Genomic DNA, 21,580 nt, shown 5'->3' with positions numbered 1-21,580 from the left:
TTTTCAAAACAATGGCTTAAATCAAGTTTCGTTTTAAAAAAAGTTAAATAGTTCAGAAAAAGGATCGCAAGGTAAGTGAAGAAATTGTATTACATGGAATTAGTTCCGGTAACAACTTATAAAACTGTTGTTTAAACAAAAACAATAATCTGTGATTAAATTTATGGAAGGGTGAAAGGCCGAAAACTGTCCATTATGTCAGAGAAAGAACAGTCCGAGGCACGAGGCTGTTATTTCGCTGACATCATGGAAAGTTTGAGGCGTTTCACCTACTTAAAACATGTAGACAACAAGGTCTAAACTAGGTCTTAATGAATTTCATGGCACTATTGTCAACTTACTGGACACTGTCACACCATTTGTAACTAATACTAATCATGTAGATCTCTAGGCAAATAAAACAATGCGCTCATTTACATGTACATATAAATTGTAAATATTTTTTTGATTATTATTTAAAATAATCACTTTTAGAATACTACCTATATTTTTGGCCAATGAATTTGCAGTGAGCGTAGCGAAGATTTTAATTCATGTCATCTTACTATATCTTAGAATTTAACTTCTACGGATATATAACAAGTGCAAACTGTGATTTCATTGTGCATTATTCACTCAATCACGGTCATTGAGTTGTTACAACCTAAATTCGGAATTTTATCAAAATCAACATTTTATAATTATTTGTTAAACCTTAATAAAAGAAGATTTAAAAGGTATGATTTCTACAAATAAGTGCATAGTGTTACATAGAACAAGAAAAACACGTATTGATTCTACCATGCTACTATTTCTACTGACTGTCCATTGTTAGAACAATGACTGTCAATTATTTGAACAATGACTGTCAAATATTAAAATATTGGTCAGTTTGTAGAAATAAAATACAGAATACAGTCCAATATTCTAAATAGAGTACAAAAAGAAAAATGGATGACGTCACCAACATGTTTTAAGTAATTATTTTTTATACAACTTCGTACTGTATACATATCTACAAAAAAATCATTAACTATTAAATATGATGTCATACTTTTGTTCATACAATAAGACCCATTACAGCTTCATGCGGTTCATAGGGAATACAAGGTTAGTGCCGTGGATAGAGGAAGTTTATCTGGCAAGGCGGAGGAATTTATCGGTTGAGCCGAATGCGATCCCGATAAATTCCGCAGCTGAGCCAAATACACTTTCTCCATGCACGGCACTAATCTAGTATTCTATTTATACTATTACTTTGTTTAATTGAACACCATAGTATCTTAAATTATCTTTAAAAATAAGCGGGACAACTGTTTTTTCCCTGTTGACGTCAGCACACACAGTATCCATGTTTTAGTCGCCCCAAAAATAGTTCTCAAAACTGTTTAACTTATAGTCAAAGTTATTGTATTTTAATACGTCAATATCAATTCAAAGCATAAAAAAGCTTTTATAGTGCATAAACATGAATCAGTCACCAAACATTATCTCATGATGGAACAATTATTACGTATGTCACAGAGTACAGTAGACAAGTCATGGTTCAAGATCACGAGTGTTTACAAACAATCGCCAAATGTTAAATGGATTTAATTAATGTTGATAGTGTTGGATGTTCAGAACTACACCGGCAAAGAGATAACTCGTTTCTGTTGTAAGAAACAGAAATGGAATTAACTATTGTTGAATGCTGCACAGTTTCCAGCATTTTCGGTGGGGTAAGATGTTCACATCACATGTAGATTTTCTGGTCGATTGTTTTTTGCCAGTGTCATTATTATGCAGACTGATGGGACTTTTTGGGCGAGTGATTGTTGAGGTCGGTTGTTGGCGGACTTTTGAAAAGATGCTGAAACATTAGTTTTGCTTTTCCTCTGACATTTCAGAATAGAACAAGCCCGTTATCGCGGTCACATGACCAACTGACTGTAGATAAATATCACGTGATCTACTATATATATGAAAAAAGCTAGAGAAACATGCTCAGTAGCAAAAAGTTTAAACATAAACCCGGTTTAGTGGCAATGGGCAAACGCCTAAGACATAGAACACAAAATCACAAGAAACATAGAACAACACAAAACTCTACTAACGGCACAGTGCATAAATACTATATATATAAATAATTGGTATGTTTATCAAGAATTGTTAGGACCGCCTTGGAACGGTCAGTAAAATGTAAATTTACTGGGGGATACTATCTTAATAAACTGAAATTTACACTGCACCTTATTATTGGACCGATTTGTATGCAAATGACAGGATAAATATAGAATACTTGTTTAGTGTTGAATACAGGTCAAGTTTATCATGCGTGGCTTAGAAAATGATAATAGAACGAGTCTTGAATTTATATCCTATCATCGATTTTTTCCTTAAATTATCACACAAATGCACTCAATTCATTAAGTATTTTCAGCGCTTTCAGTTTATGCTAAGTAACATCGTTTGTTCCATGAACATCCATCAATTGAAATAAAAGAACTGAGAAAACCTATACAAATCTAATTTGAAGGACCATTTTCACTATTACACCTCAATGGGCATAGTTACTTATTTTTTCCGCTAAACCTCTTTTGACACTCAAGTGGACTTAAGTTTTACCAAACGGCTGAGATGCTTAAACATTATTGTGTGTAAAGAAGCCAGACGCATAGATACCAATACCCAACATACGGACCTTCGTACAAAACCTCAAACAAACTCTTCCTAAAATGCAAAAAAACCAAGAAGCTATGGGGGTAAAGGTGAATTTAACCTAAAAAGAAAAAAATCATTCACTTGTGTGTTAACATTTTAATAGTGTGAATGTTATGTGCCATTCTAGTGGTTAGTTGTTTTGTAACTAAACTAAATATTGAACCCTAGAAGTTCATTCTTTAATTATTGTTTTCTGAAAATTATTCTCAGTTTTACCCCGAACACATACTTACACTATAACTGTAAAGGTTTTCCCAATTTACTTGCCAAATGAATGTTATCTTCTGTGAAAATACACATTTAAAAACTATTTCAATGACGGGCAATGATTCATTAGGTTTTTGAAAACAAATTACATATATTGTGCACTAATAAATTTTGGACTGTATGGAGATGCTGGTTACTGCACATTTTAATGAAATAGATGACTACATGTATATTTTCAAAAAAAACGACAAGAACATCAATTTGATCAGTATTGAAATGGTAAAATATAAAGCCAGAAATTGCCGAGACGGCACCATGAGCGACATAACAAACAAACAATCAACGAGAAGAAGTCGAAAGATTGTTGTCCATAAAATGGGATATACTTCTATGCGTTCCGGTTGTGCAGATTTATCATTTATTATTTGCACGCTCGTCAGTTTGTTTACAAACATATAAAACTGAAAAGGAAGTGAATATCACGTCTATGGTTTGTATGATACCCTGTCGTCAATTAAAAAGCATGGATATTTACCAATCATATACTAATGTTTCATTCGGCATTATGTACATGAGAAAGATTATAAATTGTAAAAAATGGAAATTTTGCAATTTTTGAAAGATGTTGGAACAAGATTGAGTACTAATAAACTAGTTTAAAACCCACTGAAGTCCTGCTCTGCTGACCGTTTCAAAGCGGTATCACCAACATTTTGTATGTGTTTTTGGTCCGTCCATATTTCGGTACATTGGGAATATCTCGTTTAGTATCTATTAGGCCTAAGCCATTCGTATTAAAACGGGGTCTCGTTAAATATCTGGCAAATGGGCTTTTCCCTGTTGTTTTCTCTTTATTATAATTGTAAGCGAGTCTATGACGGTTAACAAAATGAACCATGTGCAGTGTTCAATGATATACAAAATAAAATGGAAGTCAGGCGAAAACCTTTTGGCGATGGAATTTGACCCAACTCCCATATAACATTAACATTATGAAACGACTGTTTTTATTATGAAATACGTTGCTTGAAGACTTCTGAATTTAAAAATATTAAATTACGCTCTAGAACAAGATTCGTGCATTACGTCGCGTGTTAGTTTTATAATATTGATCTTCTTGAAAATTAGTGTGTCGGCAATGTCGTATTCTATTTAACATGATATTAATAAGATAGTTCTGATTACATCGTATATCGTTATTATACAATTCAAATAGAACAGCTTTAAATTTTTGTATCATGTTGGCACGACTTCAATATTGTATTGTCAAATTCGTGAATAGAGTTTTCATTCCTATAATTTCGAGCCAGGTTATTCATTGCGTTAGTGTTTTATCTAACAAAAAATTCATTTAAAGTGTTTTTTTTTATCTTTAATTTTCATTTCATGTTTCCAAAGTCCAACTTGAACCATGGCAGGGAAGACTCAGTCCCATCTCCTCGTGGCTGCGTTCGACTTTGGGACCACGTACAGCGGTTATGCATTTTCCTTTCAAAATGACCCGCTAAAAGTGCAAACCAACGGGACGTGGTATTCCGGAGGGGCAGGAAATCTGATCTCTCTCAAGACGCCAACAAGTGTGCTTCTTAATCCTGATGGAGAGTTTGACTCTTTTGGATTTCAAGCTGAAGACCGCTATGCGAATAAAGCGGAAGATGACAAACAGCATGGATGGCGCCTGTTCCGGCGTTTTAAGATGGTTTTACACAACAATAAGGTACAATGGTCAAGCACGCAATATTTGAAAGGGGCATAATAGTTTGAAACACCGATGTGAATTTAAACAATGCGATTTCGGAACAGATGATGCCATATCTTAAACTCTTAAAGCTGCACTCTCACAGATTGGACGTTTTGACAACTTTTTTTTTATTTTTTTTCTTGGAACGAGACAATTTTAGCGAAAATCCATGGAAACCAGTTATATAAGACTGCTGACAAAAATAGGATCGCAAATGTTTATATTTAAGTTAAAAAATGATGTTTTATATATTTTTCTTTAACCGTTAGTAACGCTAATTCCATAAGTAAAAGTACACTGCGCACTTTTTGCTAGGATTAAAACGTTACACTTTCCTCCCCATTATCAAGTAAAAATTCTAAAGTTTCGAAGATTTGTTACAAAGATGACATGATTTTTTCTTACAGGAGCTGTCCAGAACCACAACTGTAGAGGATATAGAAGGCAACTCTCATCAAGCTCTATCAATCTTCTCCATGGCGATAAAGTTTTTACAAACACATCTTCTACAGGCGGTAGCAAATCAGACGGTGGGTGTGCTAGAAAAGGAAATTTCCTACGTCATCACGGTACCCGCTATCTGGGATGACAATGCCAAGGAGTTCATGAGAAAGGCTGTCAAAGAGGTATGAACACATTATCAACCTTTAATGATTAGGGTTTACTTATGACTTTATATAAATATTAGATTGATGATGTAGTTTTTATCGTTACTTTTAACACACACAAATCTTTAAAAAAAATCTTGTGCTGCCAAAAAGATCACTAAAATACTTATTGTGTCGAACATTAGCAAAAGTTGTTAATTTAATGGAAGCAATCTTGTTACATAATGCAAAGATAAAACTAAGAGTTAGTTTGATGTAATTTTGAAAAGTAAGACCCCATAGTAGAAGGAACAATTCTGTTTTTCTTCCTTATTCATATTTGCTGTCAATGTAATTTGAATAATTCAGGCTGGTCTCGATGAAACCCGAGTAACACTTGCACTCGAACCGGAAGCTGCCTCGATCTGGTGTGAGACATTGGATGTTGACACAAGGGATGCGCTGGCTGGAACTGGAACTCAGTATATGGTCATTGATCTTGGAGGTGAGTGAAGAAAACAAACCACATGAACGCAGAGTGACTTTTGTACCACATCCGTTCTGAAAACTAGCATAATTTTGTTGGCGTCATAATTATCACTGCACACAAACAAACTGAGTAAACAGGAAGAACAGACACAAGTACATACGTCGATGGTTTATGTGCTAAATAAAGAAAATATCGCAGCAGAATTCCTTGTTGTAGCCAGTATAGTTGTTAATATTAATACATATATATAGTAGTCTGTTTAGGGCCTCTCTGAACCTTATCATTACCTTACTACCTGATAGCAAAAACTGTCAACAAAAAGCATTGTTTAACGTATGTTCAAACAACCTTCAGTAATAACAATAAACACTTTTTTTTTACAAAGTTCGTTTCAGTGTTGACAAATTACGCCACAAATTTAAATGTTGTTTACATGTTAAATCCCCACCAAGTTCAAATAACTAAAGTGGTGAAACGGATACGGTCGTCGACTGCATAATCATATATTTACAAAACTAAATTCACACTAAACGTTTCAGCTTGATATGTTTTTCGAAAGCTTTATATTTCATGAATCCAGCTATGTACCATCATATCAGAATAACGTCATCAAATTGAACACATTTTTATATAACTGGAAACACTTTTATCAAAATTTTATTAAGCGAAGTTCCTCTTTCTGTACCGCCGATGGATAAAGTACGTGTTCGTATTTAAAAAAAATCATCAAACATATGCGTTTCTAAGCGAACAAAGTCTGTTCAAGCTTTTGAAAAAACAACAACATAGAAACAGCAGTTTGTTAATATTAAGTATTATGCATAGGTATGGAATAAGCACGATTTGTCAAATGGATGAAAAACAGTGTTTTGCGATTTGTTTCGTGAATGCTAAAATTTAAGAGAAAAAAACATTATATGGAAAATCGAATGATAAAACATACAAGAGACATTTGGTAAAAAAATGCTTACATCATTTCAGAAATGTTCAACACGGCACAGTCAATATAGGAACTAACAACTATAAGAGTAATGAAAATATCAATTTGATATTTCCACTGCAGTTTAAATAAAAACAGTGAAAATAACATATGGTTTCACCAAAAGGCATAAAGAATCAAAATTTTATTCTTAAAGTGTTTAAAGAAGTCATCAGTTTTGATAATACTTAAAGATGCATTCTTGCTCCCAAATAAGACTTACCACACTTAATGAAATTGTTTAAATATTTCAAAAAAGGATGAATAAATGTCGAAAACAATGTTACTTGTGTAGGATACCGAGTTTAATTTGAAAGAAATGAGCATAAAACACGGTGTTTCTACCTTATGAGACTTACTTTAGTAGACCTCAGTAATTATTTAACCATTCACCAATCATTTAACATTTTTGCGCTTAATGCTATTATATACACGGTTAAAATATTGTTATCAGAAATTAATACTTTCAATAAATGCATGATTTAGTTAATAAGGGTTATCAGTCAAAATTGATGTTTGTTATGCATGTTTATGTATTGATTTTGAATATGTTTGTCGCTTTAACTCCCATGTGTCGTACGCGGAAAGGGCTTTCATGTCCGGAGTTACTACAGTGAAAACTATGTATACAAGTCATATTTTCTCTTGAAGTTTTGTTAAAAATGTTGTAATTGTTTTGTATTCTTTTAAATTTATGAATTCATAGTTGCAGGACTGTCTGTATTTTAGAATTTAGCATTTTGTGAGACATTTCTCTCATTTTTGAAGACAATATTACCTCAAATTTTAGGTGTGTTATAGATCTAATGGCTTGCAACAAATTGGCTGAAGTATGTTTTTTCATGTATCTTCTGTGTTTAGTTTAACCTTTATTATTATTCATTCAATACTAACATTAATATAACGGAAAATGCTATTTTAGGTGGCACCGCAGATATTTCTATCCAGGAAAAGGAACAAGGTGGAACTTTGAAAGAAATACATCAGCCAAGCGGCGGACCATGGGGCGGCATTTATGTTGACACCAATTATCTGAAATTCTTGGAACACATTTTTGGAGAGAAGGCAATAACTGCACTTAAGACCGAGGAAATGGCCGACTACTTTGATGTCATAAGGGAACTTGAAACAAAAAAACGTACGTTTAGCAAACAGACAAAAGAGAAATTTACGTTCAAAATATCTGCAACCACTAGGAAGCTTTCCGAGAAGTTTACAGGACAAAATCTAGAGCAGAGGATAGGTAACCTTGGATATGGCGATTCAGTTATCGTGAAATGTGGAGACAAGTTGCGAGTTGAGCCTGACATCGTTCGTTCTTGGTTTGACGGTCCTATAAACAATCTCGTCGACCACGTCAAGAACCTTCTAAAGGAGCCCAAGCTGAGAGCGGTGCAGACCGTCGTGCTGGTTGGTGGTTTCGGAGAGAGCACGTACGTTCAGGAGAGGCTGAGGGCTGAAATCCATGACAAACGTCTGATTGTTCCTGCTGAGGCGGGTCTCGCCGTGCTGAAAGGGGCCGTCAGGTTTGGACACAACCCGACAATCATCACATCAAGGGTTATGAAATACACGTACGGAGCTGATGTGAACATGATTTATGATGAGAAAATTCATAGTAAAGACAAAAAATACTTCGCTAAAGATGAGAAATGGCGTGTCCATGAATGCTTCGATGTTTTCGTTCGCGTAAATGAAGATGTTCCCATTGACCACCAAATAACCAATGAATACACACCTTCTGGATATAGGTCATCCACACCCATCTACCGGACGACAGCAGAGAACCCCGTGTACGTGACCGAGCCCGGCTGTGAGCTTCTCGGGGAGCTAGTGCTAGAGCTGCCCCGGGAGATTCCTCTTTCTGAGCTGATAAGTGATACCACATTTATGTTTGGAGGGACGGAACTTGTGGTGAAAGACCGTTTAAGAAAGACCGGAGAAGAGCAGATATTGAAATTGAATTGTCTTAAATAAGCTACACCAGGCACGAAGAATCTGCAATGTGAACCTGAAAACACAATAAGCGCAAACATATTATTAAAATATTTTTATTCTTGTTTTTCTGCAAACAAAGTAATATTAACTTATAAAGAAACAACACCATATTGCTGATCGGTTGAGAAAAACCGGACAGGCGAATATCTTGAAACTTTATAATAGATATAGGCTACAACCGGCACAAAGAACCTGTGATGTGAACCTGCGAAATACATTGACACACACAATTTATGTATTGTATTAAAAAGCTTTTCCCCCCTTTCGTGCTGAGCATATTCAAAAAAGTCTATAATAATTTGACGTTATTCTGGAGTATAATCATTATCAAACTAAACTTACTATTTATCAGTTAATGTTTTTATACGATATATACTTATGTTTATATAATGGTAGGTTTTTTACCGGTATATTATGTCATGTACATTTGCGTGTAAAATTTATTATTTCTGTTGCGAATAAACTGAGACAATATAACCGGTCATTGCTTTAAATCTTCAAAACAATGCAAACAAGAATATGTTGCCGCCTCCTTACTATCTTAATGTTTTCATACCACTAGTGATGGCCCCTGTCTCGTTTTTAGACACTTTGCAATGTGCATTCGACAATATGGCTCAATGTCAGTATCATTTCCGTTTAAGATGTAAATGCTTTAAAAATATATTCTTGTAATATCTCTTCAAAATAGAATGCTTTAACATGGTGACTTGGAATCAAGTGCCGGTGTTCGACATTTAGTGGTTAATCGTAACAACTCGGCCATTTTCGGCAAGCTTCGGGATATACCTCGCAAATAGCAGTTAGGATATACAAAAATTAGATGAGGCCGCCGGCGAATCACACAATTTTAAAACAGCGCAAAGAAGGCCCATTGTACTCTAATGAACAACAAGGAAATGGATTGTGTTGATTCATTATATGTAAATGATTTAAATTGTAATATCAAGGTATGATCACATTTGAATAGTTTGATGTTTTTCTTATACCTAAAGTATACTGTTTCCACTAGAAAACCTTGAGCACACAGTCTACGTACATGACAGTAGTCGAAATGAACATAGGTCATGGCATGCATTAAGATTTAATACATGTATGGATTAAATGTCAGCATGTTCCCAAACAAAGTAGGATAACCCTACTAAATGTAAGTTTTTAGTCATAGTTTGCTTATTTTATTCAGCTAACTTTGCCATTTAAACAACATAACTATTCGATTTGTAAAAGCATTTCTGTATTAAACTGAACAATGATTTCCTCTCTATTTTTTATTTTTTCCTTCCAGTGTAGAATTGCAGTTGTATTGCATTTGTCAATCTTGAGTTAAATGACATTTTGGGTACATGCCTGTGACTGAAAAAGAAAACATGAAATACAAAAGAAATAATAGGATGAGATTATCACATCAATAATTTTTAAAATCGTGTACAATTACATTGAAAAGTATCCACTAAAATCATTTTACGTTTAAGTGTTTTATTAAGATGAAAGCACATGTATACAACTTCATAATAACCATACAAATACAATTGTTTAAATTCAACACTCCAATCGTAAAAAAAACACACAAAAATAGCACACACACGCACACACGCACACACACACACACATACACACACACGCACACACGCACGCACTCAACCACGCTCGCACTCATACATACACACTCCCGCCCACACAAAAAACTCATGCACGCATTTACACACCTTCAGAGTGATGTCTCTTTTTTTTGAAGATTATTTTTGTATTTTGTACCTACTATTCCCATTAGAGCCACCTGTTTACCTATGTTTATATTTATTGTCGTTGATGCAATAAATTTACAGAGTTTGTTCCATAAATAATGTACTTTACTTCATTCCCAATATAAATGTTCAATTGACTCTACATTCGAGTAACATAATGTGCATAGACTGCAATCGGCAAGTTTAAACTTATAGAGTAATTTGTTGGTGTGTATTATTCTCATAAGAAATTTATAATGAAATCTCCGCAAGGTTGTATCTATTGCTGATTCGTATATATTACTGTATATTTTGTTCCAATCTTATTGTTCATTTTCGATTTCCATGTCTTCAGCCCATTTCATTTCCGAGGTTGGACGGATAGATGTTTTGGTCAGTATTGAGTAAAGAAATTTGTTTGTTTGTACTGATTTTTTTAACTTTTTCTTTTAGTGTTATGTTTTCTGTAAGGGTTATGCCGTCTTTGATTAATTGCATCTTTATATGTTGAGGCACTGAACGATTAAGAGTTTGATATTTTATGAAATCATTACCATTTATATCGTAAAGGTACCTTATTTGATTGAAGTCATAAAATGTGTTTGTTTTATAGTCAAATATATATTTAATGCCCTTTTCAAACCATTCATAATAGAATATGGATAAGTTTCTGCTACAAATATTTTTATTGTTCCATAGAACTTGTTTTGCATGTAAATTATTATTTATACATGCATTTTTTTTTTAATATTACTCCATGCTTTAAAGACGTCGTGTAGAAATGAACAATTCTTAGAAATTCTCTTTAATTGAGTTTGATCTATTTCACAATCAAATATTAATTCATTTCCGTAAGGCATCAGCTTCTTATGAAAGAATATTTTGTTCCTGTCGTCTAGATATCTTTTCACCCAAACGGCTTTTAATGACTCAAGTAAATTTTCAATATTTGTTAATTTTTGTCCACCATTTTCTAGTTTTTTGTATAATATTTCTCTTTTGATCTTGTCTGCTTTTCCGTCCCAAAGGAAATTAAATATGTCTCGTTTTATACTATCAACTATGTTTTTACTTGGATTTGCTAAGACTGTAAATGGATCTATAAGTTTTGGTAATGCATATCTTTTCACCACAGTAACTTTACCCATAAGTAAGTTTTCTGTGTTCCCATTGTTTTAGTGTTTTATGGAATTCTTCGATCTTTTTATGAATATTCTCGTCTATTGTTCATTGTCTTCTATTATAAAAGGTTATACCTAAGGCTGTGGAACATTCTGAAGTCCAAATAAAAGGTTTATTTTTGCACAATTTCAATGTTGTGTTTTTATTGTACCCACTCTCATAATTATTGATTTGTTCGTGTTGAGGTTTAGACCAGAACATTTTGAAAATGAGTCTATTGTGTTAACTTAAGATTCAAGCGATTTTTCTGAACCGTCATTAAAGTAGGTTGCGTCATCAGCAAACAATGAGTGATTGATTTCTGTGTTTCCAACCTTTATCCCTTTAATATCTGGATTTTGATTTATATGGCCTGATAGTATTTATAGGCAAATGATAAATAATATCGAAGACAGCGGACAACCCTGTCGTACTCCCTTTTCGATGGCAAATGCATCTGATAAGTGTCCATTGTTTATGATTACACTTTGTATATTAGTATAGAATAGTTTAGTCCATTGCAAGATATCTGAGCCAAAGTTAAAAGTTTTTAAACTATCTACTATGATGAATGATAAATGCTATCGAATGTTTTTTGAAAGACGGCAAAGAATAAAAGCCCTGGCCAGTTATTATCTAGATATTGCATTACCTCTATAATCAATCGAACGTTTTCTCCAATGAACATGACTTTGATAAATCCTGTTTGTTCGAAATCAATTATTTGTGGTAGTACATTTTGTATTCGGTTTCCGATTGCTTTCGTCGCTATTTTATAATCGATGTTAAGTAAGCTTAAAGGTCTCCAGTTTGAGAGGTTTTCTAAACCTTAATCAGGTTTTTGTATTAAAGTGATTATACCTTGTCTTTGTAGTGGTGGTAAAAGTCCATTTTGGAAAGAATAGTTAAGTGCATCTATTAAAACGGTTTTGATGTCATTCCAAAATGTTTTATAAAATTAAATTTTTATTTGAGTTCGGAAATGTTTTTCTTACCTCTTTGTTTAAATGTATATCTTTACTATAAAGCTTTTTATAAAATTTAACTTCTTCTCTAAGTGTGTATTTTGTCCCTGTCACGATATCATCATTTATTTTGAGTTTGTATATTGTCTTTTTTCTGAGTGTTTTTTCTCTAAATTGGCGAAGTATCTTGTATTTTTTTCATTGTTTTCAACATGTGTTGCATTTGATCTTAGAATATGTCCGTTGATAGTTTTTGTGCCAATTTCATCAAGCATTTGTTTTTTTGTGCAATAAGTTTTCCATTATATTATTAGTATTTTCGATAGTAGTTTTGCCTAGCGCAATCTCCATGGCTTCAATTTCTTTAAGCATTTTTTTTTTAACATAAGCTGTAATTTTCTATGAGAAGCATATTTTATCGTTGTATTTCGAACAGAGCCTTTTATTTCTTCCCATAAAACGTTTGGATTTGCATGTTCATTGAATTCTATTGTTTCATTGATACATTCTTTGATTTTAGACTAATAATCATTTTCCATCAACAAAGAGTTATTTAGTTTAAAATATCCTGAACCGTGTTCTACTTTTAAAATATCCATGGTATAGGTTGCAATTGAATGGTCAGTTTTAAATCATGGTTTTATTGCACACTTTTTTGTGCAGTTTAATAAAGTTTTTGATATAAGAAAATAATCAAGTCTGCAATGAATATGTGGTTTGCTGCTTGAATGCCATGTGTACTGCAGTTTGAAAGAATGGAGTAATCGCCACACATCCACTAGGTCGCAAGAATCGATAATGTTATGTATACTTTCTCTACATTTCCTATGTGTGTTTATTTTGCCATTCTTTTTATCTAGGGTACACTTTAGAATAGTATTAAAATCTCCTCCGACAATAAATGTATTTTCATTGTTTTCTAACATGTACGAGTTTAACTTATTAAATATAAAAGGTTCGTCATTGTTGGGTCCATAAACATTTATTATAGTTATTTCGTTTTGATTTAGTTTAATATCTAGTGATACAATTCTGCTTTCTATGAGTTCATAAGTGGGTGTGGAAGGCAAAAAATTAAAATGTTTTAAAAGGTTATTTTTAAAAAGACCATTCTTTTTCAGGAGTAGAACATACATCCTTTGCGATTTTTGTGATAATAAGGAGTTGACCAAATTTTACGAAAGAACATTTTATCAGATTTTGGATAAAAAAAAATGTTGTCAACACTACCCTATCAACAATGTCTTGTGGGTTTAGTGAGTGCACCTAGATTTTATACCGACTAGGTACTTGCATCTAAAAACACTTATATCATAACTCTTGGTAGCGAAATTGCAGAACTCATTTAAATGTATGTAAAAGAAACAACCTGGTTGTAGTGTGTGTGTTTGTGGGGGTGAGGGCGGGGGGTTGAGGCGAGCACACGCCTGTACAGTAATAAAGAAAATCGATACTTTAAACGTGTAATGGGTACGTTGGTAGCCTTACGTGGTTTGTCAATTAATCAAACACGCCACACTTCACTTCGTAATGGATAGATTCCGTGAAGAGTGCATTTTTATTAACTATGAACAAGTCCTTCACATCCGCAAGTGTTATAATGCAGCCAGTCTGACACATCGAACATTTTTTAACAACTGTGAGTCGTTAAAGTAAAACTTTCAAGTTTAAACCTAATAAGTTGTTTCATGCAATAGAATGCATATTGAATGATTTGCATGCACATTGTAAATCCAATATCTTTTTAACTCTTCTTGAGGAAATATATCCTGACATTGTTAGTTTTTTAAAAATAAAAGATTGCCTTTCCAGAGAATCTGCTCACTATGATTGATAGTTGATATTTTGTTTATATGTACTACTACTGACATCTGAAATAAAATGCCGTGTAAACAACATCAAGTGGCATGTTAGAGAAGTAGATTATTCGTCAGTGAAACAATATTCAGATTAATTGAACCTCGTGTTTCGCATGGATTGCGATGCATAAACAACTATACTTCCCTAATGTCAATGGCAAATATGCTATCAAACCTACATGCACCAGAGTCTTATGTCAAATAGGTGAAGGTAAAATAATATATTCAACATTACAGATTGCATTTTTTTTATCGAAATCTCTTTTCGTCGCTTCGTTTTATCTTCAAAAGTGAAATTTTCTTGAAAATCCGAAGAAAAGAAGATTAATTTGGTGTGACCTAAGAGATAAAAACGGATTTGGACACATTCACATCCATCTTCGGCGCAAATATAAATTGCATATGTTTTGATTTTTATTCTCATAAACAAACTAACGTGTGTTTTTCAATGTAGGGCCTTTTCAGCGAAAAATCGGAAGAGACTCGGGTGCCGTTTTAATAAAGGTCACAGTCCATGTAAGGCGTAAATTGAAATTATCTTAGTGTCATATTTGTGTATGCAATATTAGCTAGCATATACCATTTTGTTGTTATTCGTGATGTTTATACAGATTTAAGATTATTTAACTTACTATTTGAATCCATTATTGAACATTATAATTTCTTATTTAAAAATAAATTTGCCAGCATAAAACCTTTATATGAACGAGTCCTTTTAGAAACAAATAATGAACATTTCTGACCTTTAGCGCTATTCGCCCATCTATAAAATCCAGAACAAAAGTTGGAAGTTGAGCCGTGTCGTTCTCGTGTTCTTTCCTTCTTCTTCCCCTAAGGTAGAAAATATGACAAGCATGTATAACTATCAATAGTTTAATCTTATTTAAGATATCGATTTTTTTCTAAGGATATATATTGAAATGTGAGGTACACAGAATCATCGATTGAGCTGGCAGACCAATTGTAAACACTACCATGAAAACAAACTATTAAAAATATGAATTAGTATCGGCGGCATGATTGAGATTGGTTTTAAAAATTTAAAAAACCATTGACAATAGAACAAATACATCAATACTACATCTTTCAGGCTGCTATATTTGTTATTTTTCAAGAGTCATGCTGTGTATGATCTTGGAGAAGATGCTCCTGCTAGCAAACTCTATGGACACCAAGATTCCATCCGGGTTCTTTTGAAGAGATATGCAGCCTGCAGAAGTTTTTATATAAATTCAAGATTCAAGATTTTATTTACACAATATTCAGAAGCACAAAGCCAATATGGACAGTACAAAATCAATACAGCATTCAAGGGATTTCAATGCTATAATACAAAATTAAACACTTTATAACAAATAAGCCTAAACTGAATGAACATATACAGCAACTACAGAATTTATGAAAATGAAAAATTAAGCTTAAACTTCTATTGGCTCTGAAGATTTTAACAAAACCTACTTCTACAAAGCACATAAAAATTTATGATTGAAATGGAAGTTGCTATGTTTATTTAAAAGAAAATGTTACGATACCTCTATTTTTCGTATGTTCTGACGAAATATATGTAGCTGATGGTAGAATTTATCATTTTATTACTATTTCAACATACCAAGAATAGTTTTCTGGTAATCGTTATAAAACAAGATTTAAGTATCTTCAGACTCAAACTCTGACTCAACACGTGGGAGCATTCGTATATTTCAACACTTAAGTCTCGTAAAATTAAAAGGTTCGTACCTTTAAACATCCAAAGCATGAAACAAGCTTGGCATTTCCCCTCGTAACAATTGTTTACCTCCTCACTCGTAAACATCGTACTCGTGATGTCATCTCTGAGCCTCTGGAGTATTTTACCAATGTGTTTGCTGCATTATTTTCGGCGGTTTCCGCCATAACCGAAAACTCTGTAAATATAAAACAAACATGCAAATATATCAAGTTTAGTAAATAAAAATGTGTACGACTTAAAGGTAACCTGATATAAAAACCTAGCATTTTAAGTTGAAAACGAATGCACTCTCTAAGAATAATCTAAGGCTAGCCAAAGTCTTTCTCATATGTCCCTATATGGTATTTTCTTGATATCCTACTTCCGTTTACCTTGCCATGTTCTGTACTTGTTTCTATCTCGGCTACCTCAACAAACATATTTCCATTGTCGTTGTAAACTACTATAAAGGACTTTCCTCTGATCTGGTTTGTCATTATCTTGCATTGAACATTCCATTAAATGCGCTTGAAGCTCTAAATACCGCGTAAAAAAACGGTAATCTAATTAGTAGTTAGCGCACTCGCTTCTCACCAAGCCGACCCGGGTTCGATTCCCGGCCTGGGCGCATGTGCGTTTGGTTAGTGGTCACCAAGCCGGACAGATGGGTTTTCTCCGGGTACTCCGGTTTCCCCCACATCTCAAGACCACACTATCGCGCAACATCGTACCAACGAGAGTGACTTAATTTAAGTTACCATAGCTTCCTTCACAATCGTCGTAAAATATATAATGTTTAAAGTATCTAATCTAATTCAACCTTAAAATGTTGTGATAAAACAATCTGTTATCGTGAAAACCCTTAATTTATCACTGAATGTATAACAACAAATATATCAGTTAAGATAATTCGGAACAGGAAGGATATCATATTGCACGAAATCACTTATCTGGGTACTTCGTTTAATCTAGAACCAGCAAGTGATTTATTCTATGTAATTTAAAATCAGCTATGGTTTAAATGGGGAAAGTTGGAAGTAAACGGTCCAGCAGGTAAGTCAAGTATTTACATTATCAAAAATTCGTTCCGTTATAAACTTCTAAGTACAACACGATATGTTAATACCTTTCCGCGCTATTAAAATGATTTAATATAGAACTAGGAAGTAATTTAATGTGTTTAATTTCTGAGCTGATTAAGTTTGACTTTAAATTCAAATTGCATCATTACCTTATATTTCAATTTCAATATTTGAAAGTACAACTGGAACAACGACAGCGAAGACTCAGTCCAATCTTCTCGTGGTTGCGTTCGACTTTGGGACCACGTACAGCGGTTATGCGTTTTCCTTTCGAAATGACCCGCTAAAAGTGCATACCAACCAGACTTGGTATTCCGGAGGTGCAGGAAATCTGGTCTCTCTCAAGACGCCAACAAGCTTGCTTCTTAATCCTGAGGGCGAGTTTGACTCTTTTGGATTTCAAGCTGAAGACAGCTATGCGAATAAAGCGGAAGATGACAAACACCATGGATGGCGCCTGTTCCGGCGTTTTAAGATGGTTTTACACAACAATAAGGTACACAATTCAAACAAACTATGTTTGAAGGGCTAATATTGATTCTTTATGATCAGATTTCGGAACAGTTTGTAACATATTCAAAAATCATAACTGGGGCGCCATTCTTTTCTTTGTTAGGACAAGTCATGATTTTCAGTCGAAGCTGGGAAATACAAATTATGAAAGCGGTTCTTGCGGACCTGTGTATACCTGTTAGTATTGATACTGGGTACATATGTACCAAGATAGATTTGAATATCTTTTACGGTTTTTAGAGTCATTGCCAAGGTGATAGGTTTACAACTATTATTACGACGCCACTCACGCCTAAGCAAACGACATAAACGTTCGTTTTTTTTTTGTTTTCCGTTGAAAACAAGCTCCCCAACTAAACCTGTCCAAAAACCTTAATTTGTGCGAGTATTTATACGTAACATTTCCTGCCCCACAGTCAAGCGAATTTGTAAATTTGTTGAAGATAAAACGCGATTGTTTATTGCAGACACTTTCAAGAACCACTACTGTTAAGGACATAGAAGGCAACTCTCATCAAGCTCTGCCAATATTCTCCATGGCGATCAAGTTTCTACAAACACATCTTCTACAAACGGTAGCAAACCAGAAGAAGGGTGTGCTAGAAAAGGACATTTGCTACGTCATAACGGTGCCCGCTATCTGGGATGACAATGCAAAGGAGTTCATGAGAACTGCTGTCAAAGAGGTATGAAAACATTATCCTCCTTTATTGTTTAGTGTTTACTTATGACTTATGTAAATTTTAGATTGATGATGTGTTTTTTTAATCGTGTGTTACATTTAACACAGACAAATCTTTAAAAAACTTAGCATCTTGTGCTGCCAACAAGATCACAAAAATTCCTACTTATTGTGTCGAACATTAGCAATAGTTGATAATTTAATGAAAGCAATCTTGTTAGATAAGGCAAAGATGAAACTAAGAATTAGTTTGATGTAATATTGAAAAGTAAAACCCCATAGTAGTAGGAAGAATTCTGTTTTTTCTTATATTTGCTGTCAAATTCATTTGAATAATTCAGACTGGTATCGATGAAACCCGAGTAACACTTGCACTCGAACCGGAAGCTGCCTCGATCTGGTGTGAGACACTTGATGTTGACACAAGGGCTTCGCTGGCCGGAACCGGAACTCAGTATATGGTCATTGATCTAGGAGGTGAGTAAAGAATACCGCATGAATGCAGAGCGTTTTTTACCAAATCCGTTCTGAAAGTTAGCAAACTTTTGTTGTCGTCATATTTATCATAGCACACAATAAACCGTTTGGCGACTGAAAAAACATGAAGAACAAACTTAGGTACATATGTATTTGATTGTTAATATGAATGAAGTATTAAACAAACGTATGCAAAAAGAACGATTAGTCAAATCGACGAACAGTACTTTGTGTTTTGTTTCGCGTATGCTTAAGTTTAAGAGAAAAGGCATTACATGGAAAATCGAATGCTGAAAATACAAGAGAGATTTGGTAATTATTTCAGAAATGTTCACCACAGCACAGTGAATATAGGAACCAACAACTATTAGAGCATTTAAATATCAATTTGATTTTCCACCACAATTAAAATAAAAACAGTGGAAATAACATGACGATTCACCGAGACGCATGAAGAATCATGTCTTTCTTAGTGTGTATATTAAGTATTCAATAATAACACTAATTTAATTTAAAGCGCTGTTTCAGGTGGCACCGCAGATATTTCTATCCAGGAAAAGGAACAGGGCGGCACTCTTAAGGAAATACATAAGCCGACCGGTGGACCATGGGGTGGCACCTATGTTGACGCAAAATATCTAAAATTCTTGGAACACATTTTTGGAAACAAGGCTATAACTTCACTTAAGACAGAGGAAATGGCCGACTACTTTGATGTCATAAGGGAATTTGAAACAAAGAAACGTACGTTTAGCAAACAGACGGAAGACAAATTTACGTTCAAAATATCTGCAACCACTAGGAAGCAATCCGAGAGGTTTACAGGACAAAATCTAGAGCAGAGGATATGTAGCCTTGGATATGGAGATTCAGTTATTGTAAAAGGTGGAGACAAGTTGCGGGTTAAACCTGACATCGTTCGTTCTTGGTTTGACGGTCCTTTAAACAACCTGGTTGACCACGTGAAGACCCTTCTAAAGGAGCCCAAGCTGAGAGCGGTGCAGACCGTCGTGTTGGTTGGTGGTTTCGGAGAGAGCAGGTATGTTCAGGAGAGGATTACGGCTGAGATCCCAGACAAGCGTCTTATTGTTCCTGCAGAGGCTGGTCTCGCCGTGTTGAAAGGTGCCGTCAGGTTTGGACACAACCCAACAATCATCACATCAAGGGTCATGAAATACACATACGGAGTAAGTGCGAATATGATTTATGATGAGGAAATTCATAGTGAAGACAAAAAATATTCTTTAAAGACGAACACAAATGGCGTGTCAAAGACGGTTTCTCTATGTTCGTTCGCGTAAACAAAGATGTTCCCATTGACCACCAAATAACAAAGGGATACATACCTTCTGAATATAGTGCACCCATAACCATCTACCGGACGACAGCCGAGAACCCCGTGTACGTGACCGACCCCGGCTGTGAGCTGCTCGGGAAGCTGGTTGTAGAGCTGCCCCGGCACACCCCTCTCTCTGAGCTTGATTTCGATACAACATTCATGTTTGGAGGGACGGAGCTTGTGGTGAAAAACCGTGTGAGAAAGACCGGAGAAGAGCAGATTTTGAAATTAAATTGTCTCAAATAATCTACAACGCGCACCAAGAATGTGCACCTGAAAACACAATAAGCGCAAACATATTATTGAAATGTTATTATTTTATTTTTTTCTGGAAATAAAGTTATATCAACTTATTAAGAAACGACGTAATATTGCTGATCGTGTGATCGTGTTATAAGTAGGCTACAACCGGCACCAAGAACCTGTGATATGGACCTGCGAAATACAATGACATATATGGAAATGTTTGCGTTTTATTAAAATCTTTCCCCCCATTCGTGCTGATTGGATTCGAATATATCTATAAGGAATTTACGATATGCTGGTTTATTTACATTATCTAACTAAACTTACTATATCTAAGTTCATGTCTGTATACTCTACATGTATATACTTGTGTTTATAAAATGGTACGCTTTTGACTGGTATAAAATTGTCATGTACACTTGCGTTTTCGATTATTTCTTTTGTGAATAAAGTAATACTATTTAATCGTTCAATTTTTTGAATCTTCAAAACAATGCAAACAAGAATATGCTGTCGCCTTCTTAATATCTTACTACATGCTGACGTTTTCACACCCCTAGTGTGATGGTCAATATCTGATATTTTGACACATTGCTAAATGGCAGTATCATATCCGTTTCAAATTTAAATGCTTTAAAAATATATACTTGTAACATCTCTTCAACATAGAAAACTTAACCATTGCGACTGGAAATCATTACAAAAAGGGTTTTAAAGGAGCACAATTTAGGTTAATGCAAAACATTTTTTTTAAATTTTAATGCATTAACGTATTTAACTCATTGACGATGAAAGCCAAACAGGCAAAGGAATTGTTGTCAATTAAAAATAGCGATACTTTGGCGCTTTTTAACTGGATAATACGTAGCTACGTAGCTATTAACTTTTTTATAAAGGTTAATTTTATGTTATATGCACCTAAATCATATGGGTTTTTTAGTTTTCATCATCGAAGTCAAATGATTTAAACATGAAATGCATTAAATTAAAAAAAAATGCATCAACCTACATTGTGCGCCTTTAAAATTTTAATGCGTTATTACCAATTGTCATACCTTAAACTCTGTCATTCTCCACTTGTAAAGTCCGCAATCTTATACATACCATTACCACCATGACATAAATTTTGGACATTATGAT

At 34.1% G+C, this 21,580-nt stretch overlaps 2 protein-coding genes and 1 pseudogene across 2 annotated transcripts in view; all 3 read left to right on the top strand.

The window, feature by feature from the left end:
- LOC128217267 (heat shock 70 kDa protein 12B-like) overlaps window positions 1-9,457 on the top strand; it is a 9,499-nt gene extending 42 nt beyond the window's left edge. Inside the window, exons 1-5 of the mRNA XM_052924294.1 lie at window positions 1-71; window positions 4,288-4,606; window positions 5,038-5,256; window positions 5,587-5,722; window positions 7,609-9,457. The exon at window positions 1-71 is cut by the window's left edge and continues 42 nt beyond it. Coding sequence (XP_052780254.1) covers window positions 4,301-4,606; window positions 5,038-5,256; window positions 5,587-5,722; window positions 7,609-8,663 — 1,716 coding nt within the window. The 5' untranslated portion in view covers window positions 1-71; window positions 4,288-4,300 and the 3' untranslated portion in view covers window positions 8,664-9,457. The remainder of the gene's footprint in view (window positions 72-4,287; window positions 4,607-5,037; window positions 5,257-5,586; window positions 5,723-7,608) is intronic.
- The window catches only part of LOC128217263 (heat shock 70 kDa protein 12B-like), a 241,572-nt gene that overhangs the window by 106,771 nt on the left and 113,221 nt on the right, over window positions 1-21,580 (top strand). The window lies entirely within an intron of this gene.
- On the top strand, window positions 17,054-20,840 carry LOC128217274 (heat shock 70 kDa protein 12A-like; annotated as a pseudogene).

Source organism: Mya arenaria, chromosome 14 (assembly GCF_026914265.1).
Source record: "Mya arenaria isolate MELC-2E11 chromosome 14, ASM2691426v1".
In the NCBI taxonomy this organism is placed as follows: Eukaryota; Metazoa; Mollusca; class Bivalvia; order Myida; family Myidae; genus Mya; species Mya arenaria.
Note: the sequence above shows the minus strand (reverse complement) of the source record. Positions and strands in the feature narration are given on the sequence as shown.